Below are 24,285 nucleotides of genomic sequence, written 5' to 3'. Positions count from 1 at the left end.
GGATTCGAACCTACGATCTCCCGCACCGGAAACGGATGCCTTACCACTAGGCCAATTGGCCAACCACCAAGAGTTGGGATAAAGAATGAGACCGGCCGACGTATATAAGGTACTGCCTCAATGCCCAAATTGAGAGTATGCACCTGACCGTGTCCAGGGGTGAACTTGTGCTTTGTTTGCGCCTTCCTAGATTTATTGAGCAAACTACCAAAGAGGAAAATATACTTAATTTTTGCCTCTAGGCTTGGTATATACTGTGGTAAAAGAATTCAAAGGAGGAAAGGGGACTGGTGACCTATCCTAACCTATCCAAGTGCGTAGGAATATCATCATGCTTGAGATATATACATCTCCACGAGTACGAATTTGGCACCAACTTTCCAATATATCAATATTCTACTCAATACATTTGGCACCCAGGCCTCCCAATAAAGCAATGAAAAGGAGTACCTAGATAGATATACTGGAATAATTGGAAGCACAACCTATATATGTACACCGGGTGGTCGATACTCCTCAGGCGAGGACACTTATTACCGATCTTCGGGGAAGTAGATAAGGAAATGGACTTAATCTATCTCGGGTACCAGACCCTAAGTCTATATGCATGTAATTCAGTCGAAACAAGCCACAAATTTCTCGATATAAAAACCCTCAGGCCTGCCGCACGGGTGATCTATCAAGTCTTGCCGAACCCCGCGACGAATGAATCTCCCAATGAGAAGTGACCTGAATATTTCCAGGAGCAAGATAACCCATCTTCGTCATAAAAGGCTGCGTAAGAGTGACCAGAGGCATTTCTGGTTCCTCCAAACCCCTGCCCGAAAGAACCGTCGTCTTCCAATACCTCGCAAAGGTTGGATCATATATAGACGTGTGGGCTGGAGATGGAGACACCGACATACCAAAGATCCTTTGAATGGCTGGCTCTAAGATTGGGAGGCAGGCAACAATTATCCCCAGAAGAGGCACGATGCATGAAAGTATCGACTTCCTGGCAGAGCTGTGGGTTGGATCTTCTGGGTCGAGGTCGAACTCGATTTTCATGCGGATAGCAATGATGGCAACGATACTGGAAAATTGGTTAGCCATTTATTATGTCTGTACTATATATTGCTCGAATATGATAATGGGTTGGTTACTCACGCCAGCCCTAGCACTTGGATACACATCAGTGAAATCTTCCTAGTCTTCGATAAGGGCATGCCCCATATCAAGGGAATAGGGAGAATGACAACGAAGAAGCTGAGGATTGTTTCACTCGCATTGACACCGGTATGCAGCATTTTGCGATCACCACAATGACCCGGGGTGTCGGCAAGCCATATTCTCTTCGGTGGGGTACAGAAAAACGCAGTTGAAAATAAGCCCGCAATCCAGAGAGACGAGCATAGACCCATCATTACATATGATAGCAAGGTCATAGTGCTCTGGCCAAAGCTGTGCACATAATAGTTGAGAATTGACAACTGGACCAAGGCGACCACCGTGACCCAGAGAAGATCACCCGCATATGTAAGCTGATGGTGGGTTTAGCCCAAGAAACACACGACGTAGATGCCATATTGTGACTTACCTCATTGAATTGGACAAGAACTTCGGACCCTCCGACCTGGACTACTTCCGTGGAATGCAGCCCCATTCCACAGAGCACAACCATGAGGATTTCCACCACGTAGCGACCGACCATAAAGAACTAGTTTTTTAGTCAGCCCTGTGAGATATTGCGGGGAATCAAAAGCGTCACATATTAGAAGGAACAATGAAATAGATAGCCCTACCGTCGCAACTATAATCAACAAATCATTCAATTCCAGCGAAATCCACCGCAATCGTCGCGCCCATAACCGCAGGCCGACGGAAAGAAAGACAATAGCCAAAAGAACCGACTGAACAGCAATATCTGTCTTTCCCAAGGCATTATGACCAAGGGTGTGAACGAGTGTGGCTGAGGGAGACGCCATGAGTGAGGAAGTGACGCCGAAGAACCTCTTCGGAAGGAAGGATTTTGTTTTCAGAGTTTTTATTATTTTTTTTTTGACAACATCCGCAAAATATGAACAATCAGACAAGAGAATATTGGGGCCCAAGTACATCGCGCACGAGGGCGGGGGCAATTCCCTCAAGACCAATGCCCAAGGGCAATTACAGCATTTACACACTACAACGAGTAAGATCGCCAGACTGCGAGCAAGGGCCTCCTGGAGACTCATCCCTGTTACAATCGCAAAACGTGGCAAAGTTCCCGGGATCTTGATCTTGATTATGGCCATTGAGGTTTCTTTCCAAGGTCTAGATGCAATGGCACTACCTAAATAAGTTCTGTTTTAATCTCGAATCTCGGTTCATCTACACGTGATAATAGTGCACATGGGAGCTTGCAAGGGTTCGACATTTTTGACGTTGCAGATCTCGAAACGGAGCCCTCCAATTTATCTCTAACGTCTGCGTTTCATGTTCCGAGACTAAAACAGCCATCTCATCATACTTAACCCCCACTCGGCCTTACCGTGCCGCAAATACGAGTCACCATTCACTGTCATTTGTTTTTTATGATCATGTCGGCTTTATAAATCCTATTGGGGTTGTGACTAAATGGTCTTTAAAAAGAGTCTCTTTGTGTGTTTCCCGTCTATGCAAGTTGTTCATATAGATCCCCAGCTCCAAATGTTACGATTTGAGTGGGCCTACTTTGAAGCTTATGTATTTTCCCCCCCTGTCAACTTTGCTCAACAATTGGTATTATGTGAGTTTTCCCAAGGCATTATCTAGTAGGATATACCAGGTATACTCCGTAGTATATTAAGATTCAAAACAAGCTCAAGGTTAAACCTTATGGAAATTTTAGGGTAACCTAGAAACTTTAAGACAACACAGCAAGAGTACATATACATATAAGATAACAAGGATCAATGATTTCTCAAGTTCTGAAGCCAATCAATGATTTATACAAAAATTGGAGAGAGTTCTAGGAAAGAGATGTCAACCTGTATGTGGGCGGCTTGAGGCCAGATTTAAGCTGGAAACGGACCACGTGAACCTGCCAACCATCCATTCATGGAACCCTGGGAACTTCCATGTTTGTTCCATCGTTGGAACTGTACCTTAATCTTGCGAGGCCCATGCCTGCATGAGAGCAATATACAGTAACTATTGGATGTGTATACGGAATTAAATATGTACGACAGGCCGAACCCGTGGACGTTGAATGGAGGATTGTGTAATGTCCAGGTCGTAGATATCTCTCGAGATATAAAGCCATAGTCTAAAATCGTTCTAGTATCTGTTTACTTCTACCTCTTACTTCCTCGCCCGTAGGAAACTCTCACATCCCCAAAGCCTAATAACTATCTTATTTTAACCAGGGCCTATTGCTGGGCAAGGTAAACGGCTAACCTGAACTTGAGGTACTGGTGCAAGCTCTGCGAAAATCCCGACCCTTGACTATCCTGCCGAAACAAGACTAGCGTCCAGCTGAATGCAGTTTGATGATATTCATGCCTCCTTCTGCATATGAATCACACCAGGCTGCTTCATGTACTCGACATTTCAATTCAGACTATATTCAGTCACTTTTTGTTGATCCTTTACTGTCCCATAATGAGGGAAGGCGAAGAATTTAGAATTTCATAGTGTAAGAAAAAAAAACCTATTACCACAGTGAATTATCGAAACACATATAGGGCTTCTTCATATACGGGTTCGCTATATTTGGGTTCGTTATATACAGGGTTTACTGTAATCGAACAGCAGTGTTGCTCCCCACATATCATCTGGACATCTGCAAGCCCTGAATTGTGCCAGTAAACATATTGCCGGCACCAGTGTTGTTGTACTGTTGTCCGGTACTGGTGTTGATATTCTGATACCCATTTCCGGAGTTGTTGAAAGAATACGACGCCTTGTTTTCCGGCAATGACGCAGGCATCGCCACAAAAGAGCGTAGAGCTTTACCGAGCTCCTCAACTTCCGCGCCCCTTATAGCAGCAAGCTGGCTAATGTTCGAGATTTGAATCGCATGCGTAAGTATTTCCTTCATCAGATCTTCCAATCGGTCTCCTCGTGCAACTCTCCGGTACTGTTCAGCTGCATTTGAACTTCCGACCACACCTGAGAAGATCTCATTCACCCGAAGAGCGTTACTCTCGCAGATTTCCATAGTGTGAATGGCTGATTGAGGGAGGTCCTCGGCTGTCATAGTTGCATCAAGATGTTGCTTGCATTTTTTGAAGTATACCAGGAGGGATGGGATGCGCTTGGCTGCTTCGCGAAATATAGCGGGTGTGTTTCCGACATCTGGGTCACCACTGTTTCTCTCTGCCTTTTTGAGGGCGTTGATAGTGTCACCCAAAATGAGACTGAGTGTAGGGTTTGCAGATGACATTATGGCCACTAAAGTAGGTAATTTGTAGTGCAAAGACTCGAGGTGGGAGGATGGGACATAATCTGTACTCCATAGAAGTACTAGTGCTATGAAAGACTCAAGTACTCGCACGAGATGGGAGGTGTCCTAGTACTTGATACCCCGCCGGTAAGATCTATGGAGGTCGCCCAGACTTGCAAGACTCATGCATGTCCCCGTGGCATTCCTGCAACAAGCCATAAACCTTTCTCTTTTGCGTGTACATCCGAAGTGGGCAGATTTCAACCAATTTCAACCAATAGGCTAGAGGCAATATGCAAGTATGACATGGCAAGGGACCTAGTGCATTGCATTTGAAGAGAAGTTCCCCTCTTCCCAATTAATTCGATTTTATTCCAGTCTAGCCAAATACAAAAAATCGCACCTTTTCTTTGCATCAAGTTTGAGACCTTACAGCGCCTGAAGCCAGAAATTCAGTTTACTCTAACATTTATGACAAGACTCTTTCGACGTATTTGACGTCTCGCATTCAAGGATGCCTGAACTTGGTCACCGTCCCTGGTTCAACAAGTCCTCAAAAGTCTCTCGAGTCGAGCCAACGAGCGGCGACCACGTTGGATCCAAACTGCAATCCAGTGTCGAGACTAGCGAGGGGTTGCAGAATCCCCCGCCAGTCCCTCTATTTCCGGATGGGGTCGAAGTGTTATACGAGTGCCCTAAGGCAGCGTTTGATATCTGCTTTATCCACGGTTTGACTGGAGATCGACGAACTACTTGGACCGCTCCAAAAAGTACCTGGACTGCAAATAAACAGCCAGCTCCATGGCCACAAGAGCTTTTCCCTGCTGAAATCACCACTCGAGCTCGTATATTGACTTACGGCTATGATGCCTATGTTTTGCGAAAGTCCGTCGCATCATCAAATCGGCTGAGGGACCACGCTACGAATCTCCTGAATAACTTGACGACAGATCGAGCCTCTTGCAACGCATCATCAAGACCCTTGATTTTCGTTGCACATAGCCTAGGCGGTCTTGTCTGCAAGATGGCCATACTCCTTTCCCGAAATAACCCGGACACCCATCTCCGAGGACTCTTTACTTGCACAAAGGGTGTCATATTCATGGGAACACCTCATAAGGGCTCGTGGATAGCTGATTGGTCCCGGATTCCCGCCAAAGCTTTGGGGATTATGAAGTCTACCAATAAGGGTTTGTTGACGGTACTGGAGACTGAGAATCAATTGATACAGTCCCTCCAACTTGACTTCATGAACATGCTGCGTGAATCTGGGAATCTCGAAGTGACGTGCTTCTACGAGGAGCTGCCTCTGCCTATGGTGGGACAAGTGGTGTGCAAGGAATCGGCAACCCTAGATGGGTATAACTCCATCGGTATCCACGCCAATCATAGTGCCATGGTAAAATTTGCCTCCAAGGAAGATAATGGATACAAAAGCTTGCTCGGCGAGCTTCAGAGATGGATGAATGAAAACGGGTATGTCGCACAGTGAGCTGGTGTACTTTTATAAACATGCTAACTAAAGCGCCCAGCGTTGATTCGGGTCGGTTAGCTGCTGGAACAGATGAAAACAAAGATTTGACGGTCGACAGCTCGCCCTTTGTGTTTAACAATTATGGGGCCGGTTTGATAAACACGAACAATGGTTCAGCTGTTCAATATAACTCCTTTGGCAGTGGTAATATGTTCAATGGCCCCATCTATGGCTTACAGCTTCCTTCACGACAACCCCATTAATCATATTGAATATGGAAAGCTCTTTTTGTCCATTAAGTTCATTGGTCTTTGAAAGTTTAGCCTTGTTGTTGGAAGCTTAGACTGTTGTTAGACCCTTTGAGAAAAGAATTCAGCAGCAATTATGCTTATACATTTTGCATGGACAGTGAAGCGGACCCCACCTAAGCGTGCTGAAATACTTTGGATGTGACCTTGGAGTTGGAAGTCGACGTTTGCTAAGAAGCCATGTAGAAGGAGACTCTGCGTCAAATGCAAAACTGGGCTACATAATTCGAGAGGGGAGGAGAGAGAAAACGATATGGACCGGTACTGGGGAGTGACATGTCTCATCGAAGTGCAGCAGACAAGATATTGACAGCGGGCCAGGTAATAGCGAGATTGAGTTGTTTTGCGGGGTCAATGGCTCGACGGCGGCTAACAGTCACTTTCCCGGGAAAATCAGTCAAGTTGATCCTGTTGATCCTTTGGTAACTCGAAGGTTTCCTTTTGAGCGGCAAGAGAGGGAGTCGAGTACCAACAATAGGAGCTGAAGTTAGAGACTTGAGCTTCAACAACGTCTTGGCTCATCAAATCATGCATAATAAGAGGACCGTGTTGCTTGATTCGTCACTGAGTGAATGCGATTGTGTGATGTGTGATTGTGGCGGACAACACGCAGGGATCGCTGTGGTTGATTGCTTATTTGGGTTGACATGGAGAATTTCATAGGAATGTTAAGAGACAAGGCTCTGATCACGGAGCCTCTTAGGTACTATTGTCACTTTGGCTTCTCGAGGGCACGCTGTTTGGCAACTTGGTGATAAATTAACTCTCTTGCTCTGACTGCCTGTGTTAACGCTCTGTCTGCAACAGCTGACTGTGGGCGCTAACCGTATATTGAGGCCAAAGCCATGGACTCTATCTTTAGAAGGTAGTTTGTTCTGTACAGCAGTCAGTTGAGATCACAAGAGCGCCAAGGTTGCAGGGTAGCAGGCTAGACTGCTTCATGTTACTAGGAAGATAAGAAGTCATAACCGCTGCAGCCGTTTGGGGTGAGGGAAAAAAGCAAAGACGGGGTAAGGCGAGACGCCAGCCATGTTGACGCTTGTCTATTTAACGTCGTGTTTTGGATTTAATCTATTCGACGTGGATTAGCCATGACTAGCGTGCTATGACCACCCTCATAGGCGGCTCCGTTATGTTATACTATGTATAGCATGTCCCTATACAATGAATCCCAGCTGTTAAAACCAGAAACCATCACCTATATTATAATTACCCTGCTATGTCCTAGGATTCTGTTGTCTTGCGGCAATAATGGACCAACCAACGTTCACTGGCACTTTCAACAATTCTGGCCATGGAGTGCAGAACGTCAACACCAATGGCAAAAGCCAATACAACAACAACTCTAACGGGCCACAGTACAATGATTGCACAGGTAACGAGACCCCAATAAAAAAAGCTAGAGATTATGCCTTTCCTAAATAATTGCAGTCAATATATCCGGCAGGTATAAAAACCCCAAGCTTAAACAAAAAGAAAGTGAGTAAGCCCTTTCCATACAGTGCGACAGGATATTGATACTTTCTAGACCAAAAAAAGATGGACAACGGTTCGCACTGCCCTGAATGCCTAGTCAGGAAGGAAATCACTAATTGCCATAGCAGAAATCCTTCGATCACTAGCATTTCCTGAAATGCTCACACGGCGGGAAGGCATTCAAAGACGCCATGCAAATACTTGCAAGTGGATTTTGGGACTTGAAGAGTACAAGTCCTGGATGAACCGCTCCCAGGCTTTGCTGTGGATCAAAGCAAGCCAGGGGCGGGCAAATCGACGCTGGTGGAGTTTCTATACAATGAGCTAAAGGGACCGCGAGGCATGGGCCTGGGCACTCAACTCGAATTTTTCTTTACTGCTCGTGGCACCGAGTTGCAACGCACACCCTTAGGGATGCTCAGGTCATTGCTCAACCAACTCTTTCTCTACGATGCGACCGTGCGTCCTTTAGTGCGTGCGGCATATAATAGACGACATGAGAAGTTTGCGGGTGGCGAGCACAATTCGGAATGGCCACAGAAGCTGCTAGAGGAGTTACTAGAAAAGGCAATCCTGATGTCGGCCACTCACCAGCAAGTGACTATTCTCGTGGATGCTCTGGACGAGACTGGCCAGTTTTCTGCGCAGCAGCTGGCAGATTATTTCCACCAGCTTAATCGTTCTGCGCGTCGTGCTCGGGTTACCCTGAAAATATGCTTCTCGTGCAGACACTATCCAATTGTGGACAGTGACGAGACCATTGAGATAACGGTCGAGCATCATAATTTCATGGACATCGCCTCCTACGTCAGGGACAAACTTCCTTGTCGAGTTCGTGACCAAGATGCCTGGCGAAGCTTGGCAAACGAACTGATCAAGCAGGCAAATGGGGTATTCCAATGGGTCCATATCATCATGCCTACCATCCAGCGGAAGATTCTTCATCAGCATTCGGCTGAAGATATCCGTAAATGGTCACGTACGGTGCCGAGCGAGCTTGAAGAAATGTATCTGGACACACTGGAACGTGTCATGACAATTGAAAATCCGCAAGAAGTGTTCTTGTTCTTTCAGTGGCTATGCGCGGCCGAGCGACCCCTTAGCAAAACAGAAATGCGGTATGCCTTGACGACGAAACATGCCACAATACCATCAAGCCAGCCATGGGAGCAGATAGGCGGATTTATCAGATACGACGAGGACATGGATTTCAAGATCCAAGCGCTTTCTGGTGGACTGGCCGAAATAGGCTTCTACCGCGAGGATACTGCCGTACTGGTAGTCCACCAAACAGTCCATGACTTTTTGCGTAACAAGGGACTGCTTCACCTGAGGTCAAAGGTTGTCGATAAAAGCGCGCCAACCATTGAAAGCAAAGAAATGATTCTTCAATGCCATGCGACGCTCTACCAATCATGTTTGGTCTATTTTACCAGAGAGGCTCTTCCCGAACATGAGAAAGGCAAGGGTTTTTCGCAAGTACCATTTCTTTTTTATGCAACCACGAATCTTTTTGTGCATGCAGAAAAGGCTGGATCGTCTCGAACGATCGTCAATCTTTTCAGTCATGCAGAAGTGCACAAATGCCCTCATTCACATGTGCTACATGATGAAGTGCAGACACTGTGGGAGCTTCTTGACCGATGGCTCAATATCTCAAAGATGGTCAGGGTAGTCAATCAGCATCTGGGATGGATAGACCGGGAAGAGTATTACCGTTACGGAAGAATAGGAGACCGAGAAGAGCATTACCGATACGGAACGACGCTGTTCCATATGGCAGCAGCTGCGAACATGGTCGATGTTTTGGATTACCTGATCCGAAACAATGAGGACATCGATCAGACAGATATAGCAGAGCAGTCAGCTTTTCATTTAGCGGCGCGACGCGGTCATATGAAAGTGGCTCAAATGCTCAAGAAGAAGGGGGCAGAATATGACAGAAAGAGTATCCCCGGAGGGACACCGCTAGAGGAAGCAGCAGAACATGGACATGCGGAATTCGTCGAATGGCTTCTGAACAACGGATTTACCATCGAGACAAGATCAAGAAAAGCCGGAAGCGCTTTGCTGGCCGCTTCGTTAAGCCGCCGTAGAGATACGGTGAATTTCCTGATCCGAGCCGGGGCCGATGTCAACACTCAGGGTGGTAGATACGGTACCGCCCTACAGGCCGCTGCATCGACGGGGAGCGCCGAGGTGGTGTGGATACTAATGAAGGCCGGGGCCAAGATCAATACCCAAGGTGGTGAATACGGCAATGCCCTACAGGCCGCTTCATGGGCAGGGGGCGCCGAGGTGGTGCGGATGCTAATAAAGGCCGGGGCCGAAATCAATGCCCAGGGTGGTAAATACGGCAATGCCCTGCAGGCCGCTGCATCAATGCGGCGCGGTGATGTGATGCAGCTGTTAATCGACGCTGAGGCCAATGTGAATGCCCAGAGTGGTAGCCATGGCAGCGCCCTACAGGCCGCTGTAGGCAGGAGGACGTTGAGTTGGTGCAGATGCTACTTGACGCTGGGGCCGGTACTAATATCCAGGGTGGTGAATACGGCAACGCCTTACAGATCGCTGCATGGCTGGGGAGCGCCGAGTTGGTGCGGATACTAATCAACGCCGGGGCCGATGTCAATACCCAGGGTGGTAAATACGGGAACGCCCTGAAGGCCGCTGCAGCAGGGCAGGGGGACACCGGCGTTGTGCAGATACTACTCAAAGCCGGGGCCAAGGCCATTACCCAGGGTGGTGAATATGGCAACGCCATGCAGGCCGCTGCATCCAAGGGGGACGCCGAGATGGTGCGGCAGCTGCTCAACGCCGGGGACCTGATACCTACTCCTATAAAGAAGCCAGAAATGACCATGAGAAAACGGGGTCTTGAACAGGTTATCATGAGTCTGGCTGGTGATAGAGTGTTGTGGTCAGCGAACTAGATTATACATACCTGCGTTGGTCCCTTCCCTTTTCCCTCATATTTTTCGCCCGCTCCCGAGGCCTTTTCGCAATGAATTTCTTTGATGAAATGAATCTTTTTCGTCCTATCACCCCTAGCTGTCCTATACTACTGAGGGGAAAGAATATGACAGAAAAACAGATAAGTAACTAAAGTAAGACAAGAAAGGGGCAAAGAGAGATCTGAAAAACTAAATTGTTCCAGGCTAAGCACCTTAGACCAACAGTGATTCTGACTTTCTTCTAGATAATAGCCCAGTTTACATGCTGACTGTCTCACCCAATTGCGGCAAATTAAACCCCCCTATAAGAGTTTAGCATATATAGAAAAGCCACTGTAGGGAAAACATGGGTATGTATGGATGCATATGTATAATTTGACAAGCTAGCTCCTCAATCGCGGAGCAGCCGAAGGCGAATCAACATCCCCCCACTCACAACCTTCACTCTCATCCCCATCCTCATGATCCAATTCAAAACTCTCATCTTCAAAGGAAGGGCTGACATGCACAGCCGGCGACGAAATAGGACTAAGCGCCACACGCGGTCGCGACTTAAAGACACTTGCGTACTCAGCATCTTCCTCAAAGAGCTGATCGTGTGGGGTCGAAGCACGTGAGACTTCATCCCTTGAACGAGCTGAGTGCGCGGAGGTTTTCCGCGGCGTCACAAACTGGTTGACTGGGAAGGACGGGCGGGATCTGCGGCGGGGCCGTGTTTCTTCATGCGCCACGGGTGGGAGGAGTGACAATGACCTTCGTGTGCGCTCGGCTAAGGTGTGAGTGCGCTTGATGGGTTCTGGGGCTAATTCCTCGTCTGGTGAGGGGCAGTCTGGGGAGAGCCGGACAGTTGGTTGCGAGGGTTGAATATGCTCTGGTTCTGGATGTGGCTTGGGCTTGGAGCTGGGCTCTGGACGGAGCTCTGGAGGTTCCAAGTCTGGTGGATGACCTGGGGCATTGTGGTCTTCTGCCACTGTTGATGGCGAGTTGGCAATATCCAATGAGCTTCTGAACTGTAATTTGCTGCTCGTTTTGACCTCCGGTGTCAAAACTGCAGATGGCTTGGTGCGGGATTTGCCGTTGATACGGGATAGGGCCTCATTTACAGATGACAGGAGATATTTCTCTGGCCCTTTCAAAGTCCGCCCACAATCCCCGGGCTGGCGAACCGCTTTGGATATACTAGCAACTGTGAGAGACTGGTGATCCAGGAATAACACGCGTGGTTCTTTAGGCGAGGATGTGCCCATTTCGTCGGTTCTTTTGTCCTTTGACAGGGACTTGTTGTATTCATGCCACCTGCGTAGTCGACTTCGTTGGAGGAGAACACGAGCCTCCAAATCAAAGATCAGGTCCTGCTTCAACCCACTGCTGAAACCGTCCACATTCGAGTCCTTTGCCCGCATCCATGCCGTTGAGAAAGGGAGTTCAAGAAAAGAATCAGTGCTGCTTTGTGATCCGCCTTCGAGCAGTGCATTGGCCCATTCCTCGCTGCCTAGCCAATTTGTTTGTAACTCACGCACCAAGCTCTCAGGGTCGCTCCGCATATCATACACGTGACTACCTGATCCTTGATTCGCGCGTTCGGTCAATTCAACCTTTTTATCATCTAGAAGTTGTGAGAACCGATCATACGCCTCTCTAACTCGGGCATGGCGTTCTCCCGCAGAACCGAGAGATACTTGTTGGGCAAGAATGAGCGGCAGGAGATTCTGATAGTCGGTTGGGGTCATGGCCGTCGCAGTAGAAAGTTTCATGGCAGGATTCCGAAGCATCTCGTCCGCGGACACCGCCACAACTTTACGGAGAACGGCGGTGGAGAAGCCAGCGAGCATCTCCTCGAATTTATCACCCTTACAATCATCCAGCATAGTTTTGCGGAGCACAATTTCCCTTCCCAGATCGCCATTCTTCTTCAATTCACCCAGACACCGAAACAAGGCCGCGCGGAGGTTGACAGACTGTAAAGGCTCTAACGGGGGAAGAAGGGCCGGAGTTTCTGCATGGAATATCAGCAAAGTTCGCAAACCTGAAAGTTAGTGATTGAGAAATTGTACATTTTGGGCGCTCTCTGGATCCCAAATCATGTAGAGGTGATACAGGGCCCATTCTATCAGTCGGATTCTGTGTCGTTGGTTCTGTGATGTCAGGTTCAAGGTGCGGAGAGATATACCGGGCCAATCCTCGCGTTGATCCAGATGCAACAGTTTTAGATTGCGAACAAATACATCCAAATGCGAGGGACCTGCCCAGTCCAGGGGTTTCGGCCGAACAGGCCTTGTTGCAGCCATCCTGTGTTGAAGGGGACTTTAGTAAACAGGCGGCGGAGAGTAAACATTGATAAGGAAGGTTTGCACTGTTTGCAGCGCCTATCAGTCCCGCGTTCATTGTAGTTTGTTTTTTCTCCCCTCAATTATCATTTTTGTTGTATTTCTTTCTTCCTCTCAGTCATTCTCTCCCCTCAAGGACATCAGCCATGGTTACTGACAACTCTACGTGGACCCCCGAGACCGGTAAGCCTGGAATTTCTCTTCTTAGAACCCGCAAAGCTGAGATCTGCAGTGCTCTCTACGCTCCCCCACCGCCCGGAGGAGAACTCTACCTCACCCGTTCCCTTCTTCCACTTGATTGAGCGCCTTAAGACCACCAAGCGCGAGGGCTGGCGCCGCTTTGGCATCAATGGCGAGTCGATCTCTGACCATATGTACCGCATGTCGATCATGACGATGATGGCCCCGCCGTCCCTAGCAACTAAGATCAACATCCCGCACTGCACAAAGATGGCCTTGATCCACGACATGGCCGAGGCGCTTGTCGGCGATATCACTCCAGTTGACCACCACATCACCAAGGCCGAGAAGGCTCGTCGCGAGGCCTCCGTTATGGACTACATCACCAGTACCCTCCTCGCCAAGGTCCCCGGAGGCATCTTTTCGGGCGGGGAAATCAAGAAAGTGTTTGAGGAATACGAGAAGGACGAAACCCTTGAGGCCCACTTTGTACATGATATCGACAAGATGGAGCTGCTGTTGCAGATGGTTGAGTATGAGCGCTCAAGCGAGGTTGATCTCACCGAGTTCACCCACGTTGCCTCGCGCATCCGGTTGCCCGAGATTCAAGCGTGGGCTGCTGAGGTCATTCAAGAAAGACGGAAGAAGGCATAAATATGCATGAAGTTTGCGCATGATTGCAGGAAATGGGTGATTGGGGAGTCTCGCATGCACTGGGCTTATCGTTTAAGAGACCCATTGCATTTTCGGCGTTTGTTTCTCCATTTTTATCTCTGGGTTTCATTCCCCTTCGGGTACTTTAGATACCATAGAGGACGAGTTACGAGAACACATGAATTTTTAGAAAGTTTTAGGCGTAGTATAACTCTCATTTTCACTATACTTGTTATCCGGTGAGTACATATCGCTCTGCCTACATAGGCAACTTCAAGTTCTCAGCTTTTCCAAGAGCTCACTTCCAAATGAGCGGCGAGGAATATCATAGATTATTCGTCTTTACAGCCCAGTCGATCTAACTTGAAGTTTGTCGAGTGCCACAAGACTGCAGCTTGGCTATGCGATCATCTGGCCACAACGCAGCGGCTGATGTCAAGACAACAGCACGTCCATTTCGAAAGACTCATACAGAAGCCAGAGTGACAGGAGATACAAAGCTACCGGAGATGAAGTAAACTGACTTCTTAGTCTCATCTAGGATTTTGGGAAGTTCTATGAAGACCACAATCAGATCCCACCTAGGGGGTTCTATGTGACGCGCTACTCTGATGATGCCCAAGCAACACTCCCATAAGAAATTGAAGCTCTGTTACAGGGAATGAATAACAAGCAGCGTCAAATTTGAAACCTAATAAGAATACGGTAACGAGCCCATTCTCCGGTCCGAACTAGATACGACCGAGGAGAAAGATGCCCTAGCCGAGCCATCTGACGATCTTGTCAGCACAGATTTCAGAGCCAATGTTAAAGCTCAAATCCGAGCTCTATAGTTAACAACACGATAACGAGCATGAAGAATTCAGCTTGCGGCGTCCATCTCACAACTCGGCCTATTTTACTGGTAAACTGTCATATCCGCTTCTATTAGACTCATGTATACAATTGCCCCGGATCTTCACATGCAAGGCATAAACCAAATTAATCAAGAGGCTCACTCTCCATCTCCCGTGCCAACATTTCAGCTTCGGTTCTCATATCCTCTTCATCTCGAGGCTTGCGCGCGTCATTATCCACAACCGGGAACCTAGACCTCCTCCCCGAATTCACAGCACTTCCATTCCCAACCTCAATTGACTGACGACCCTCTTCCGTAGAAACGGCATTTTTAAATGCTTTCCTCAAATCCCCTTCGTCCCCATCAAGCAAGTCATAAATCGCATCCATGCCACCAGCATGGTCTCAGGTCCGCCGCCTTGCGCGGTATGATATGCGCATGGACATGCGGCACGCTCTGGCCGGCGTGAGCGCCGTCCTGAATGGCGATGTTCAAGCTAGTGGCACCGTATATGCGCTCGAGCATACGGCCCACGCGCCGCACGGTTACGAAGAGGTCGCTTGTTTCCGCGGGGGTGAGGTCTGTGACACGGGGGACAACACGTCGTGGGGAGACTAGGACGTGGCCTGGGAGAATTGGTTTCAAGTTTACCAGGGCAAAGGTTAGGGGGGGTTGTGTGGAAGACCTGCGGTTTAGTAGTGAGTTGTTAGTTAGGTTGGTGTGCTAGGGTTACTATGTTTATGGCTGGTTCTGTGCTATAATGTGGTTGGTGTTGGTTGAGGAGACTAGGGGGTGTTTGGGTCATGAGATACTTACCTGTGGTGTAACAATGAAGGAGCCAAAGTATATAGGCGCTGTGGCGCCTTTGAGAGCTGACATTTCGGAGTTGGATACCTATGGGATATTTGAGGTAAATTTGGAAAGGTTGTCCTATTAGTTTTCCGGTGATGTCGCGCGATATGTCGATAAGCGCTTATCAGATTCAACCTTTGAAGATCACCTGGGCACCCATCCCGAGGTTCCCTTCACCTGTGGACTAACTAACCTATCAACCTACATACATATATGTACTATGTACCATGCATGGACATTTATATATATAAATACAGATGTGGCTTCCTATATAAGATCTACGAGCTACCTATTTTTTTGTTTGATCCATGAATATGTTGAGCAAGCATGCTAGAATGGGTATCATTGACATTGGCCATAAACAATATCCTGAACTATATTACAAAGAGAGTATTCGATAGCTAAAGAATTGCAACTCATCGCTGATTGCAAGGGTAATAGCAAAGGGAAACGAAGAATACATACAAACAGTCAATTATCATCAGTGTGAGATTGGCGTGAAAGGTTCGAGAGGGTGCTGATATCAAGACTCCTTTTTCTCTGGCTCATATTTGGTTTCAGGGGCAACGGGAGGCTCTTTCGCCACCTCAATCTCTGCTTGAGGCTCTTCAGTTGGGGTTGCCTCTTCGTAGGAAGCTGTATTTTCATCGCCTTCCGTAGCATTCTTCTGGATGGGCGATTCTGTGTTTGTAGCCGAATCTTCGGATAAGGGCGTCTGCTCAATTTGCTCGACCTGCTCGCTCTTCTCCTGCTCTTCAGGAGTTTCAGATGGCTGCCCATAGGGTCCTTGCGGTGGCTGTTCTTGAGATTCCTCAACTGGCTTTTCGGACGACTCTCCCACATCAGTAGGTGGCTCATTTGCGGCAGTAGGCTCCTCTCTAGTCCGTATTTCCAAAACAGAAACAGGCCGTGGTTCAGGCGATTGCTTCAGGGGCTCACGCAGCGCTGATGGTGTAACGTCCTCCAGATCCTCCGCATCCTCCGCGATAGTTGTAACCCGCGATCCGGTTGAAGGACTGTGCTTGTGGCGACGGGCGGTCGCGCCAGTGGCGAGCGCCGGGTCCTGACCCTCCACAGCGGTACCGAATGAATTTTCATCATCCTTGCGTAGAATAGTGAAACGGTTGCTACTGTTGACAGGTTTTTCCTCGACTTCCTCCTTTCTCTTCTTGGCCTCTTGCCTCTTCTGAGCTGCTGCGACTTCATCCGGTCCTCCAGCCTTAATGGGAATCGTGTAGTCCGTGATAAGGTTGTAGTGAACGCAAACGGTCTTGAAAAACACGTACAGACCGCCATGCTTTTCTACCTTGGAAAATACACCAGGATGCCGGAACCATGCGTGCGCGAAGAAGCGGTAAAGGCGGCGGAAGATATCATGCAAGGGGTTCGTGGTACTCTCATCATCTGGCAATCTAAGTCGGCTGGGGAATTTTTTCTTCGAGGTGAGAATGTTCATGGCCCAATCCAGAGTATGGCAGCAATAGTCAATAGCGCAGCAATATTTGGCTTTCGGGTGCCCGGCGCCCGCGCAAATATACTGCCAATCGTTGACTCGCATCTCAGGACAAGTTTGGACCGAGCAGGGCGGGCTCTCAGCGAAAAAGCCCTCGATCAGCCGATTAGCCTCTATAGTGAAGAAGCGACACAGTTCATATTTCCAAACCGTTTCATCGACTCCCTTCGGGGGTTTTGTCAGCTCATTCGCAACCTCACTCTCCGGCTTTCTTGGCTTTTTCGCAACCTCGATGTCCGGGCGTTCTGTCTGCTCTGTCGGGTCTGCCGCAACCTCGCTAGTCGGGTCCACCTTGTCAAATTCGCTGGGGTTCTGCTGATTGTACTCCTCCATAAGCACATTGTACTCCTTCATAAGCACATCGTACTTCGGGTCCTCCTTGTCAGATGCTTCGCGCTTGCGCTCATTGTACTCCTTCATAAGCACGTCGTACTTCTCCATAAGCACATCGTACTTCTCCTTAAGTCGGGGGTACTGGGACGCGAGCTTCTGGTACTGAGCTTTGAGGTGTTCCTGAAGCTGGAATGGAGAATTAAGCTGATTTTATCAGTAACGTCCAACATAGCTAGCGGGGAGCAACTAACCTGTGAAAGGGGAATCACCGGCAGGCCCATGTTGGCGGATTTGGTCCCTGGCCGGATTCTGCGCGTCGAGCCATCATTTTCTCCCATCGCAACACCAAGCAAGTCTGCATCTTTGCCAAAGGATTCACCGACCGACAGCGACTGAGGCCCAATCTGAACCTCAGTAAAGGGAGGAGGGCTAGGAAGCCGCGGGGAGCTTGACGGAGAGACTCCCGCAGCAGTCATGACGGTAGTATAACTAGGGCGCTAGATGAAACGAGAAAAACCGAGAAACGAATAAAAGAGTGGATTATCCCTAGGCGCCCTGTTGAATTGTGTTATGAAAGCAAAAAGTCGAGTATCGAGAGCAAGCTTAGACGCTGAAGATAACAACCATAAACATAGCAACCGCTGACCGCCCGAGCCCTGTGCCCTAATACCTATTTTGGGAAACAACGTCATCCGCTACATCTACGGGCTTTCTGTTTCTCCAGGCTCTGTGTTCTTCTGTATATTTACGCAACATTTATGTAAAGACTAGGATGTCTGCCGATTTTGAAGATGAGGATGCTCCTCCGGAGCTTATCGATGTGTCTGCCATGCCGGCAGACCAAACATCGGTAGACGAAGAACCAACAACTCGAGTGCCCATCACGCTGGTTACTGGTATGATGAAAGAGCGCATATTGGTTGAGGTCATAACATGAGGCTAATACACTGATCAGGATACCTGGGGGCGGGAAAAACGACCCTGTTGAACTATATCCTGACAGAGAAACACGGCAAGAAAATTGCCGTGATCATGAATGGTTCGTCTACTACACATGGCTGCGAGATATGATATACATTGCTAATACACTTTCAGAATTTGGAGACTGTAAGGCGTTCACCTGAAAGGATCAAAAACTTATATTCTAACGTGATATCACAAAGCAATGGATATTGAAAAACCAATGACCGTAAATCAGGGCGGCCAAGAAGTGACCGAATGGATGGAAGTCGGCAATGGCTGCATCTGCTGCTCCGTGAAAGACTCAGGCGTAATGGCCATCGAGTCATTGATGGAACGCCGCGGCACTTTCGATTACATCCTTCTAGAGACAACCGGTCTAGCTGACCCGGGCAACATCGCCCCGATCTTCTGGATGGATGAAGGACTCGGCAGCTCTATCTACCTCGATGGGATCGTCACTCTTGTTGACGCAAAGAACATAACACGCTTGTTGGATGAGCCGGCGCCTGAAGAAAAGGCCGAGTCGCACGACGTGCACCACGACCATGGTTCTGGCCCTGTTCTGTCTATGGCGCATATGCAGATTTCGCATGCAGATGTGGTGATCCTCAACAAAACGGATTTAGTAACGGACCAGGAGCTAGAGGCTGTGCGAGATCGTGTCGCCTCTATCAACAGCGTGGCTAAAATCCATGTGACGGACCATAGTCGGACGCCGCAGATTGAGGGCGTTGTGCTGGATTTGCATGCTTATGATCACTTGGCGGATTTGGACTTCAGTAAGAAGGGACACAGCCACATGGACCCGGTACGTTTATATTGTCTTTTTCTTCTGCTCGTTTCAAACAGGGAGTGTTCTCGGGATTCTAAACTATAACCAGGCAATTTCCACCACTGCGATCGTTAGGCCCCCAATCCCGGCAGATAAAGTCAACTGCGTGGATGCCTGGCTGCGCTCTGTTTTGTGGGACACAATATTCCCTGCACCTGCGAAATCAGTCTCATCCGAGCCATACCCGGTGGACTTTGAGGTTCACCGGTTAAAGGGTATACTGATCCTGAATGACGGGACAAGCAGAATCATCCAAGCCGTGCGGGATGTATTCGAGATTCGAGATGCGGAGCCCATAAGCACCGAGGATAAGTCTAAGCCACTCCAGTGCAAGATTGTACTGATTGGACGAGGACTAGGGTCAAGTATAGAACCTTGGCAAGAGAGTTTTGAATCTTGTTTGGCTGCAGAATAAGGGGAATTCATTGTCTATGATCAAGCAGAGAGAAGTCATTGCTCCATGGAAGGAGACATCAGGGCCTATTTACGGTTAGAATGCGGAAGCCAGTCCTAGCCAAGAATTGCATTGCCACATAACGAAAAAGAAAAAAGAAAGAAAGAAAGAAAGAAAGAAAAAAGAGAAGAATAATACAGCCCTGTCAGACAAGAAGAGGTATAAAAAGATCCCATCAATATACATCGACTTCCGGGTGAGAACACCAGAACGCAGAACGAGGGCCTCCGCTGAAGAGGAAACAGAAAAAGCATAGAATAAACAGCAAGGAATCGAGAAAAAAGACAGCATAAAACAGGTAGAGAAAACAAAACAAAAGCTACCGGAACAAAATCCAATTAAAATCCGCCAAAATGCAAAGAAAAAATAGAAAACAAAAGACTTTTAGGACTCCCGGGTTTCGTCCGCCATCGGCATAAATGCTTCCGAAAGCTGAAAACACGAGGCAAACGACGAGGCATAAACTGTACAAGCAGAGCAAATCAAAAGGGTATCGAGTGCTCGGCCCCGAATATGGGGCTCGTTCGGAGAAATGGGTCGTGGCGTCGTGGGTGGCGGCCAATGTAGCAAGATTGTTTGTAAAATATTAGGGATCTTGCGTTGGTTCGAGGTATGAATTTGCCCATAAGGGCTTCACGAAGTTGTTCGTGCAGGATAGGTCGGTGACTGGATTTGATTCGAGAAACGTGTCTGGCTCGAAATGCTCGGTTTGGTCTGAGTTGAAGGTGGGCCATGAACAGGGCGTGCCATCTCGACCCCGGAATAAGTGCCACTAGGCTTTGGATTTGGATGAGCAGGGCTGATGGGCAACTTCGAACCCAGCAAATTCGGGTTGGAGTTCAATGGATTCGTTTGTGCAGGCTTGATACCGGCTGTCTTCGAGCTGCATTGGCCCAAAGGTTCATTCCTCTGCAGTTCGATGGGGGATGTTTCGGCCGGCGAAACGGCGTTCTCTGGCTTCCCTGAAGTCGTAAAATTCCCGAGGGCTGATCCTGATGGCATTGTCGATGTGGACTTGACATCTGGATTATCTGCAGATGGTTTTTCCCATGGCCGCCTTAGAAGTCCAATCCCAACGACAGATGGACTTGTTGCGAATGACGTACCCAGTGAGCCAATGGAAGCCCCGGTGTGACGGAGGCTCGAAATATGCATTGAAGAAAATCGAGATGTTGCTGACGGCCACTTGGGTGTGACATCGCTCTCACGTGGCATAACCGCATGCTCTGGCTTTGGCGGTTCAATAGGGAAAGGACCTTGTGAGGAAGAGGCACTTAGAGTGTCGAGGGAAGTCTCGGAAGAACGGAATGTTGGGCTAATAGGCAATTCCGAACCGGCCAGACTTGATGTTGAAGGGGATGGCTCAGTAAATTTGGTTTTAATACCAGTGTTTGCGCATGATGAACTCGCACAAGTCTGCTTTGGCGGCTCGATGGTAGTCGGTTTCACTGATAGAGGGATACTTGGAAGCTCCAGCGAAGGTTTGGAGCGAGCTAGGGTGGGATTGATAGACGATGCCGGGCGAGCCTGAGAAGATGCTGCGTCTGATGGTGTTGTGGGTATGGGCTTGATATAGGTGGTAGCCTTTGCATGTGCTTGATCCACGTTATCCTGCCTTGACGGTTCAATAGGCAAAGACTTCAGCGATGAAGTTGTACCTAGACCGGCGATGGAAGTTCCAGAAGAACGGAAAGTAGGGCTGATAGGTAGTTCCGAGAGAGAGAGACATGAAGATGAGGGTGATGGCTCAGTAAATTTAGGTTTGTTTTCGACGTTGGCGCATGGTAAATCCGCATATTTCTGTTTGGGCGGCTCGATAGGAGAAACTTTCACCGATTGAGGGGCGTTCTGAAGACCGATAAAACCGCCAGAGTCACGGAAAGTTGGGCTGAGGGGCAAAGATGAAGATTCAAGGTCATCTTTGTCATTGGTGGCCTTTGAACATAGCTGATTCAAACCGTCCTGTTTTGCATGCTTAATTGAGGATGGAATTGTCGAAAAACTGGTGGAGTGGTTGCCACTTGATGTACTGGAGTCACGCAAAGTAGGGTTGATGGGCAAAGCTGAGATTCCAAGGTCGCCCTCGTCATCGGCAGCCTTTGGACTCGGTCGATTCAGAGCCTCATGTTTCTGCGACTCGACAAGAGATGTGCTGACTGGATGCGGGAGTGGAGGCGCAGAACCAAGCAAAGCTCGGGAATTATTACAGATCGGTTCATCTTGCTGATTATTATTTTCGAGACAGACAGGCTCATTTGGGAAGACTGGTGATTCCACTTGGTGGTCGTGGAAGCCATTGCCCATCGACCTTGTCTGAGAAACTGGAGTAGCTTCTGGGTCCTGACAGGCAGAGGGTAGGTAGGGTAACGAGCCATCGTTGAAATGGCGGGAGAAATCCATGTACTTGTCATGGTCGTGAGGCTCATGGTGATTCAAGGTAGAGGAAGAAGATGGCTTAGATGGGAACCCCATGTCTCCATGGGATTCTGCAAGAGTTATTGTTGATCGCTTGACGATGTCATGGGTCTCAGAGAACATGGGGTGTTGCAGATCACCATACGAATTTCCCGGAAACTCCTTTTGAGGGTAATGATGATCATTTTGCTGCATCATGCCCCCTGGAGATGCCAGGCCAAGGCCAGCAGGCTGATGCTGAGCCCAGTTACTAATTGGCAAGTGCCTAGCATCGTTGGAAATGGTTCCCAGTGACTGAACAGGTGGTGATACCCGTGCTTCCGGCAGTGGGGGGAACATAGAGAGAAGATCCTTCGCAGAGAGCCTATGTCGCGGAGTTGGACTTAAACAGATATCCACTATCCGTCGGTAATAGTCTGGAATATTCGCATCATCGCCCAGTCGAAGAGGTCGTGGTTGTCGTTCAGGCTCATCCTCCTCCATCGCCAATGCCCACAGCGTCATGCCCAGTTGAAACAAATCAGTTTTGACCCCAATATACATGGAGATGCGCTGGTTGCTCTCGATCTTAGCGGCAATTTCCGGGGGCTCCCATCCCACTGGGCATCCCCTACGGTTGATATCAATGATTTTGGCGTTGTCGTCCGCATCCACCACGATGTTCGCGAGTGTGAAATCGCCCTGCACGTAGCCCGACTCATGGATCTCACAGAGGCCCTGGACAATCTGCTTTGCCCATCGCTCGCGTCGTGTGAAGCTTGTTCTCCCGCGTTGCTCGTACAAAATGTCAACCAGTGCGCCCTTTTCTGCATAGCTAATTAGCAAGCCCTTGACGACGCCTCGCCACTCATCGATCACGATTCCTTCCACCTGGATTACGCTTGGGCGGTCTTTCAGCGCATGCAAAGCGTTAATCTCGTAGAGGAACTCATCCACAGTGTCGGGGCCCGGTATTTCCTTCTTGATATAGAAACGTCCGTCCAGGTTTATTTTGTAAACGAAGCCGGATAGATGAGATTCGAAATGCAACAAGTCTTCGGGGATGACAGGAGCGTTGACCAAATGCCTGATACTGGAGATGGGCGGGTACGGGATTGTTTCGTTTACGTCCTCAGTCACATGAACGTGTAAGCGGCCATCGCTCGTCTCGAGCCTGAGATTTGTGACACCTTCATAGAATTGGATCGCAAGAAGGGACTCGCGAATGGATTCGTAGATCCGGGCACACTTATCGCGTTGATACCGTAGTTCCTTCAGTTCCCGCTCCAGTGAATATGGTGGTGCATCGTGGTAATCGCAGGAAATCGTCACCCGGCGCCATCGGTTCGGTGTCTCCGCGTACGTCACAAAGAATTTCTCCCGCTCTGATCCATCTCGGAAGTGCATGCTCAGGTTCAAAATCCACCGTTGTTCTAGCTCCATATCCAGATCGATTGGGTGATCATCCTCTTCCTCCTCTGGCGTGTCGAAATTATCCGTCGTCATTCCAGGATAGGGGTTCGAATTCTCGGAGATATCGTTAATCTCATCGGCATGGTTCGTTTCGGATTGGGGTTCGAGGGGGTCATCGACCGTGGTTGTGGGCGCCGGGCCGAGCCACTGAACCTCGGGCGCGGACTGTCTGGGGCCTACGGTTGGCGGTGGAGACCTGCTTCTCTGGGAGCTCAAGGGGCGGCGGTCGGCGGAAAGGGCACGGCGGTGATCAGGTTCCCGAGGAGCCAGTCGGTCGAGATCAGAGCTCTGTCGCTTAAAGGGGGTGGTTCGTGGTAGACCGACGCCAACTTTTCGCGAAAGTCGACGTGTCAAGTTGTCTTGTTTGGCGCGGGAGTTGTCAGAAGAAGGGCGGGGAGAAATCTCGTCTTGACTCTCCCCGGCAGACGTGTCTCGATGATCGTCGCGGCCCTGCCATAATTTTCGCAAACCCAACCGGTGCCACATGCTCTGCTTTGGCGGATTTCCGCCTTTGTCATCCAGAAAAGCCAGCCGCGTCGGGCTACAGGAGTTGGAAACAGAGATGGCCATACGGCAAGCCGCTCTGTCGTGTAAGGAACGACTCGAACACCCCGCTGGCCGAATCTCCGATGTCCATAAGAATTGAGACAGGGTCAAGGAGTCAAGGAAGTTTGGCGTCGCACTGACACACTGACACACTGACACGGTTTTTGTCCCACCAGTTCCAAGTGGTCTCCTTTCGAGTTGGAGATGGAAGGTTCACGTCGAGGTCTAACGTTCAGGTGTCGCACAACGTCGGGCTGCAATGGGCGAGGCTGGGAGACCGGCCCAGCACAAGCTCATAAAGTAAAAAGGAAGTTGCAAAAGGGGGAGAGA

General features: G+C 48.9%; 10 protein-coding genes across 10 annotated transcripts; 4 read left to right on the top strand and 6 right to left on the bottom strand.

Moving 5' to 3' along the window:
* Positions 1-654: 654 nt before the first annotated feature.
* On the bottom strand, positions 655-1,964 carry N7519_008300 (uncharacterized protein; the record flags this gene model as incomplete). Its single annotated transcript, XM_057295076.1, has 4 exons — positions 655-1,072; positions 1,147-1,520; positions 1,577-1,696; positions 1,782-1,964. 4 exons carry the CDS (start codon positions 1,962-1,964, stop codon positions 655-657), a joined length of 1,095 nt encoding a protein of 364 aa, XP_057142958.1.
* Positions 1,965-3,769: 1,805 nt separating this feature from the next.
* N7519_008299 (uncharacterized protein) lies at positions 3,770-4,384 on the bottom strand (the record flags this gene model as incomplete). Its single annotated transcript, XM_057295075.1, has 1 exon — positions 3,770-4,384. One exon carries the CDS (start codon positions 4,382-4,384, stop codon positions 3,770-3,772), a length of 615 nt encoding a protein of 204 aa, XP_057142957.1.
* Positions 4,385-4,898: 514 nt separating this feature from the next.
* Positions 4,899-6,121, top strand: N7519_008298 (esterase/lipase family protein; the record flags this gene model as incomplete). The annotated part of the gene is made up of 2 exons (XM_057295074.1): positions 4,899-5,860; positions 5,917-6,121. 2 exons carry the CDS (start codon positions 4,899-4,901, stop codon positions 6,119-6,121), a joined length of 1,167 nt encoding a protein of 388 aa, XP_057142956.1.
* A 1,863-nt stretch (positions 6,122-7,984) lies between these two features.
* N7519_008297 (ankyrin repeat domain-containing protein) lies at positions 7,985-10,575 on the top strand (the record flags this gene model as incomplete). The annotated part of the gene is made up of 2 exons (XM_057295073.1): positions 7,985-10,117; positions 10,183-10,575. The coding sequence occupies 2 exons, from the start codon at positions 7,985-7,987 to the stop codon at positions 10,573-10,575; spliced, it is 2,526 nt and encodes an 841-aa protein (XP_057142955.1).
* A 404-nt stretch (positions 10,576-10,979) lies between these two features.
* On the bottom strand, positions 10,980-12,884 carry N7519_008296 (uncharacterized protein; the record flags this gene model as incomplete). Its single annotated transcript, XM_057295072.1, has 2 exons — positions 10,980-12,622; positions 12,767-12,884. The coding sequence occupies 2 exons, from the start codon at positions 12,882-12,884 to the stop codon at positions 10,980-10,982; spliced, it is 1,761 nt and encodes a 586-aa protein (XP_057142954.1).
* A 185-nt stretch (positions 12,885-13,069) lies between these two features.
* N7519_008295 (HD domain-containing protein) lies at positions 13,070-13,757 on the top strand (the record flags this gene model as incomplete). The annotated part of the gene is made up of 2 exons (XM_057295071.1): positions 13,070-13,106; positions 13,156-13,757. The coding sequence occupies 2 exons, from the start codon at positions 13,070-13,072 to the stop codon at positions 13,755-13,757; spliced, it is 639 nt and encodes a 212-aa protein (XP_057142953.1).
* Positions 13,758-14,967: 1,210 nt separating this feature from the next.
* Positions 14,968-15,474, bottom strand: N7519_008294 (HIT family protein; the record flags this gene model as incomplete). Its single annotated transcript, XM_057295070.1, has 2 exons — positions 14,968-15,318; positions 15,412-15,474. 2 exons carry the CDS (start codon positions 15,472-15,474, stop codon positions 14,968-14,970), a joined length of 414 nt encoding a protein of 137 aa, XP_057142952.1.
* Positions 15,475-15,970: 496 nt separating this feature from the next.
* On the bottom strand, positions 15,971-17,769 carry N7519_008293 (Mob1 family protein; the record flags this gene model as incomplete). Its single annotated transcript, XM_057295069.1, has 2 exons — positions 15,971-17,497; positions 17,545-17,769. The coding sequence occupies 2 exons, from the start codon at positions 17,767-17,769 to the stop codon at positions 15,971-15,973; spliced, it is 1,752 nt and encodes a 583-aa protein (XP_057142951.1).
* A 296-nt stretch (positions 17,770-18,065) lies between these two features.
* Positions 18,066-19,503, top strand: N7519_008292 (CobW family GTP-binding protein; the record flags this gene model as incomplete). The annotated part of the gene is made up of 5 exons (XM_057295068.1): positions 18,066-18,189; positions 18,249-18,332; positions 18,389-18,400; positions 18,457-19,064; positions 19,138-19,503. 5 exons carry the CDS (start codon positions 18,066-18,068, stop codon positions 19,501-19,503), a joined length of 1,194 nt encoding a protein of 397 aa, XP_057142950.1.
* Positions 19,504-20,175: 672 nt separating this feature from the next.
* N7519_008291 (uncharacterized protein) lies at positions 20,176-23,979 on the bottom strand (the record flags this gene model as incomplete). The annotated part of the gene is made up of 1 exon (XM_057295067.1): positions 20,176-23,979. The coding sequence occupies one exon, from the start codon at positions 23,977-23,979 to the stop codon at positions 20,176-20,178; it is 3,804 nt and encodes a 1,267-aa protein (XP_057142949.1).
* Positions 23,980-24,285: the final 306 nt, after the last annotated feature.

The sequence above is a fragment of the Penicillium mononematosum genome, assembly GCF_028829835.1.
Source record: "Penicillium mononematosum strain IBT 11891 chromosome Unknown utg000005l:1.0-9366267.0:1.0-9372171.0, whole genome shotgun sequence".
Classification (NCBI taxonomy): domain Eukaryota; kingdom Fungi; phylum Ascomycota; class Eurotiomycetes; order Eurotiales; family Aspergillaceae; genus Penicillium; species Penicillium mononematosum.
This window is presented reverse-complemented; position numbering and strand designations above follow the sequence as displayed.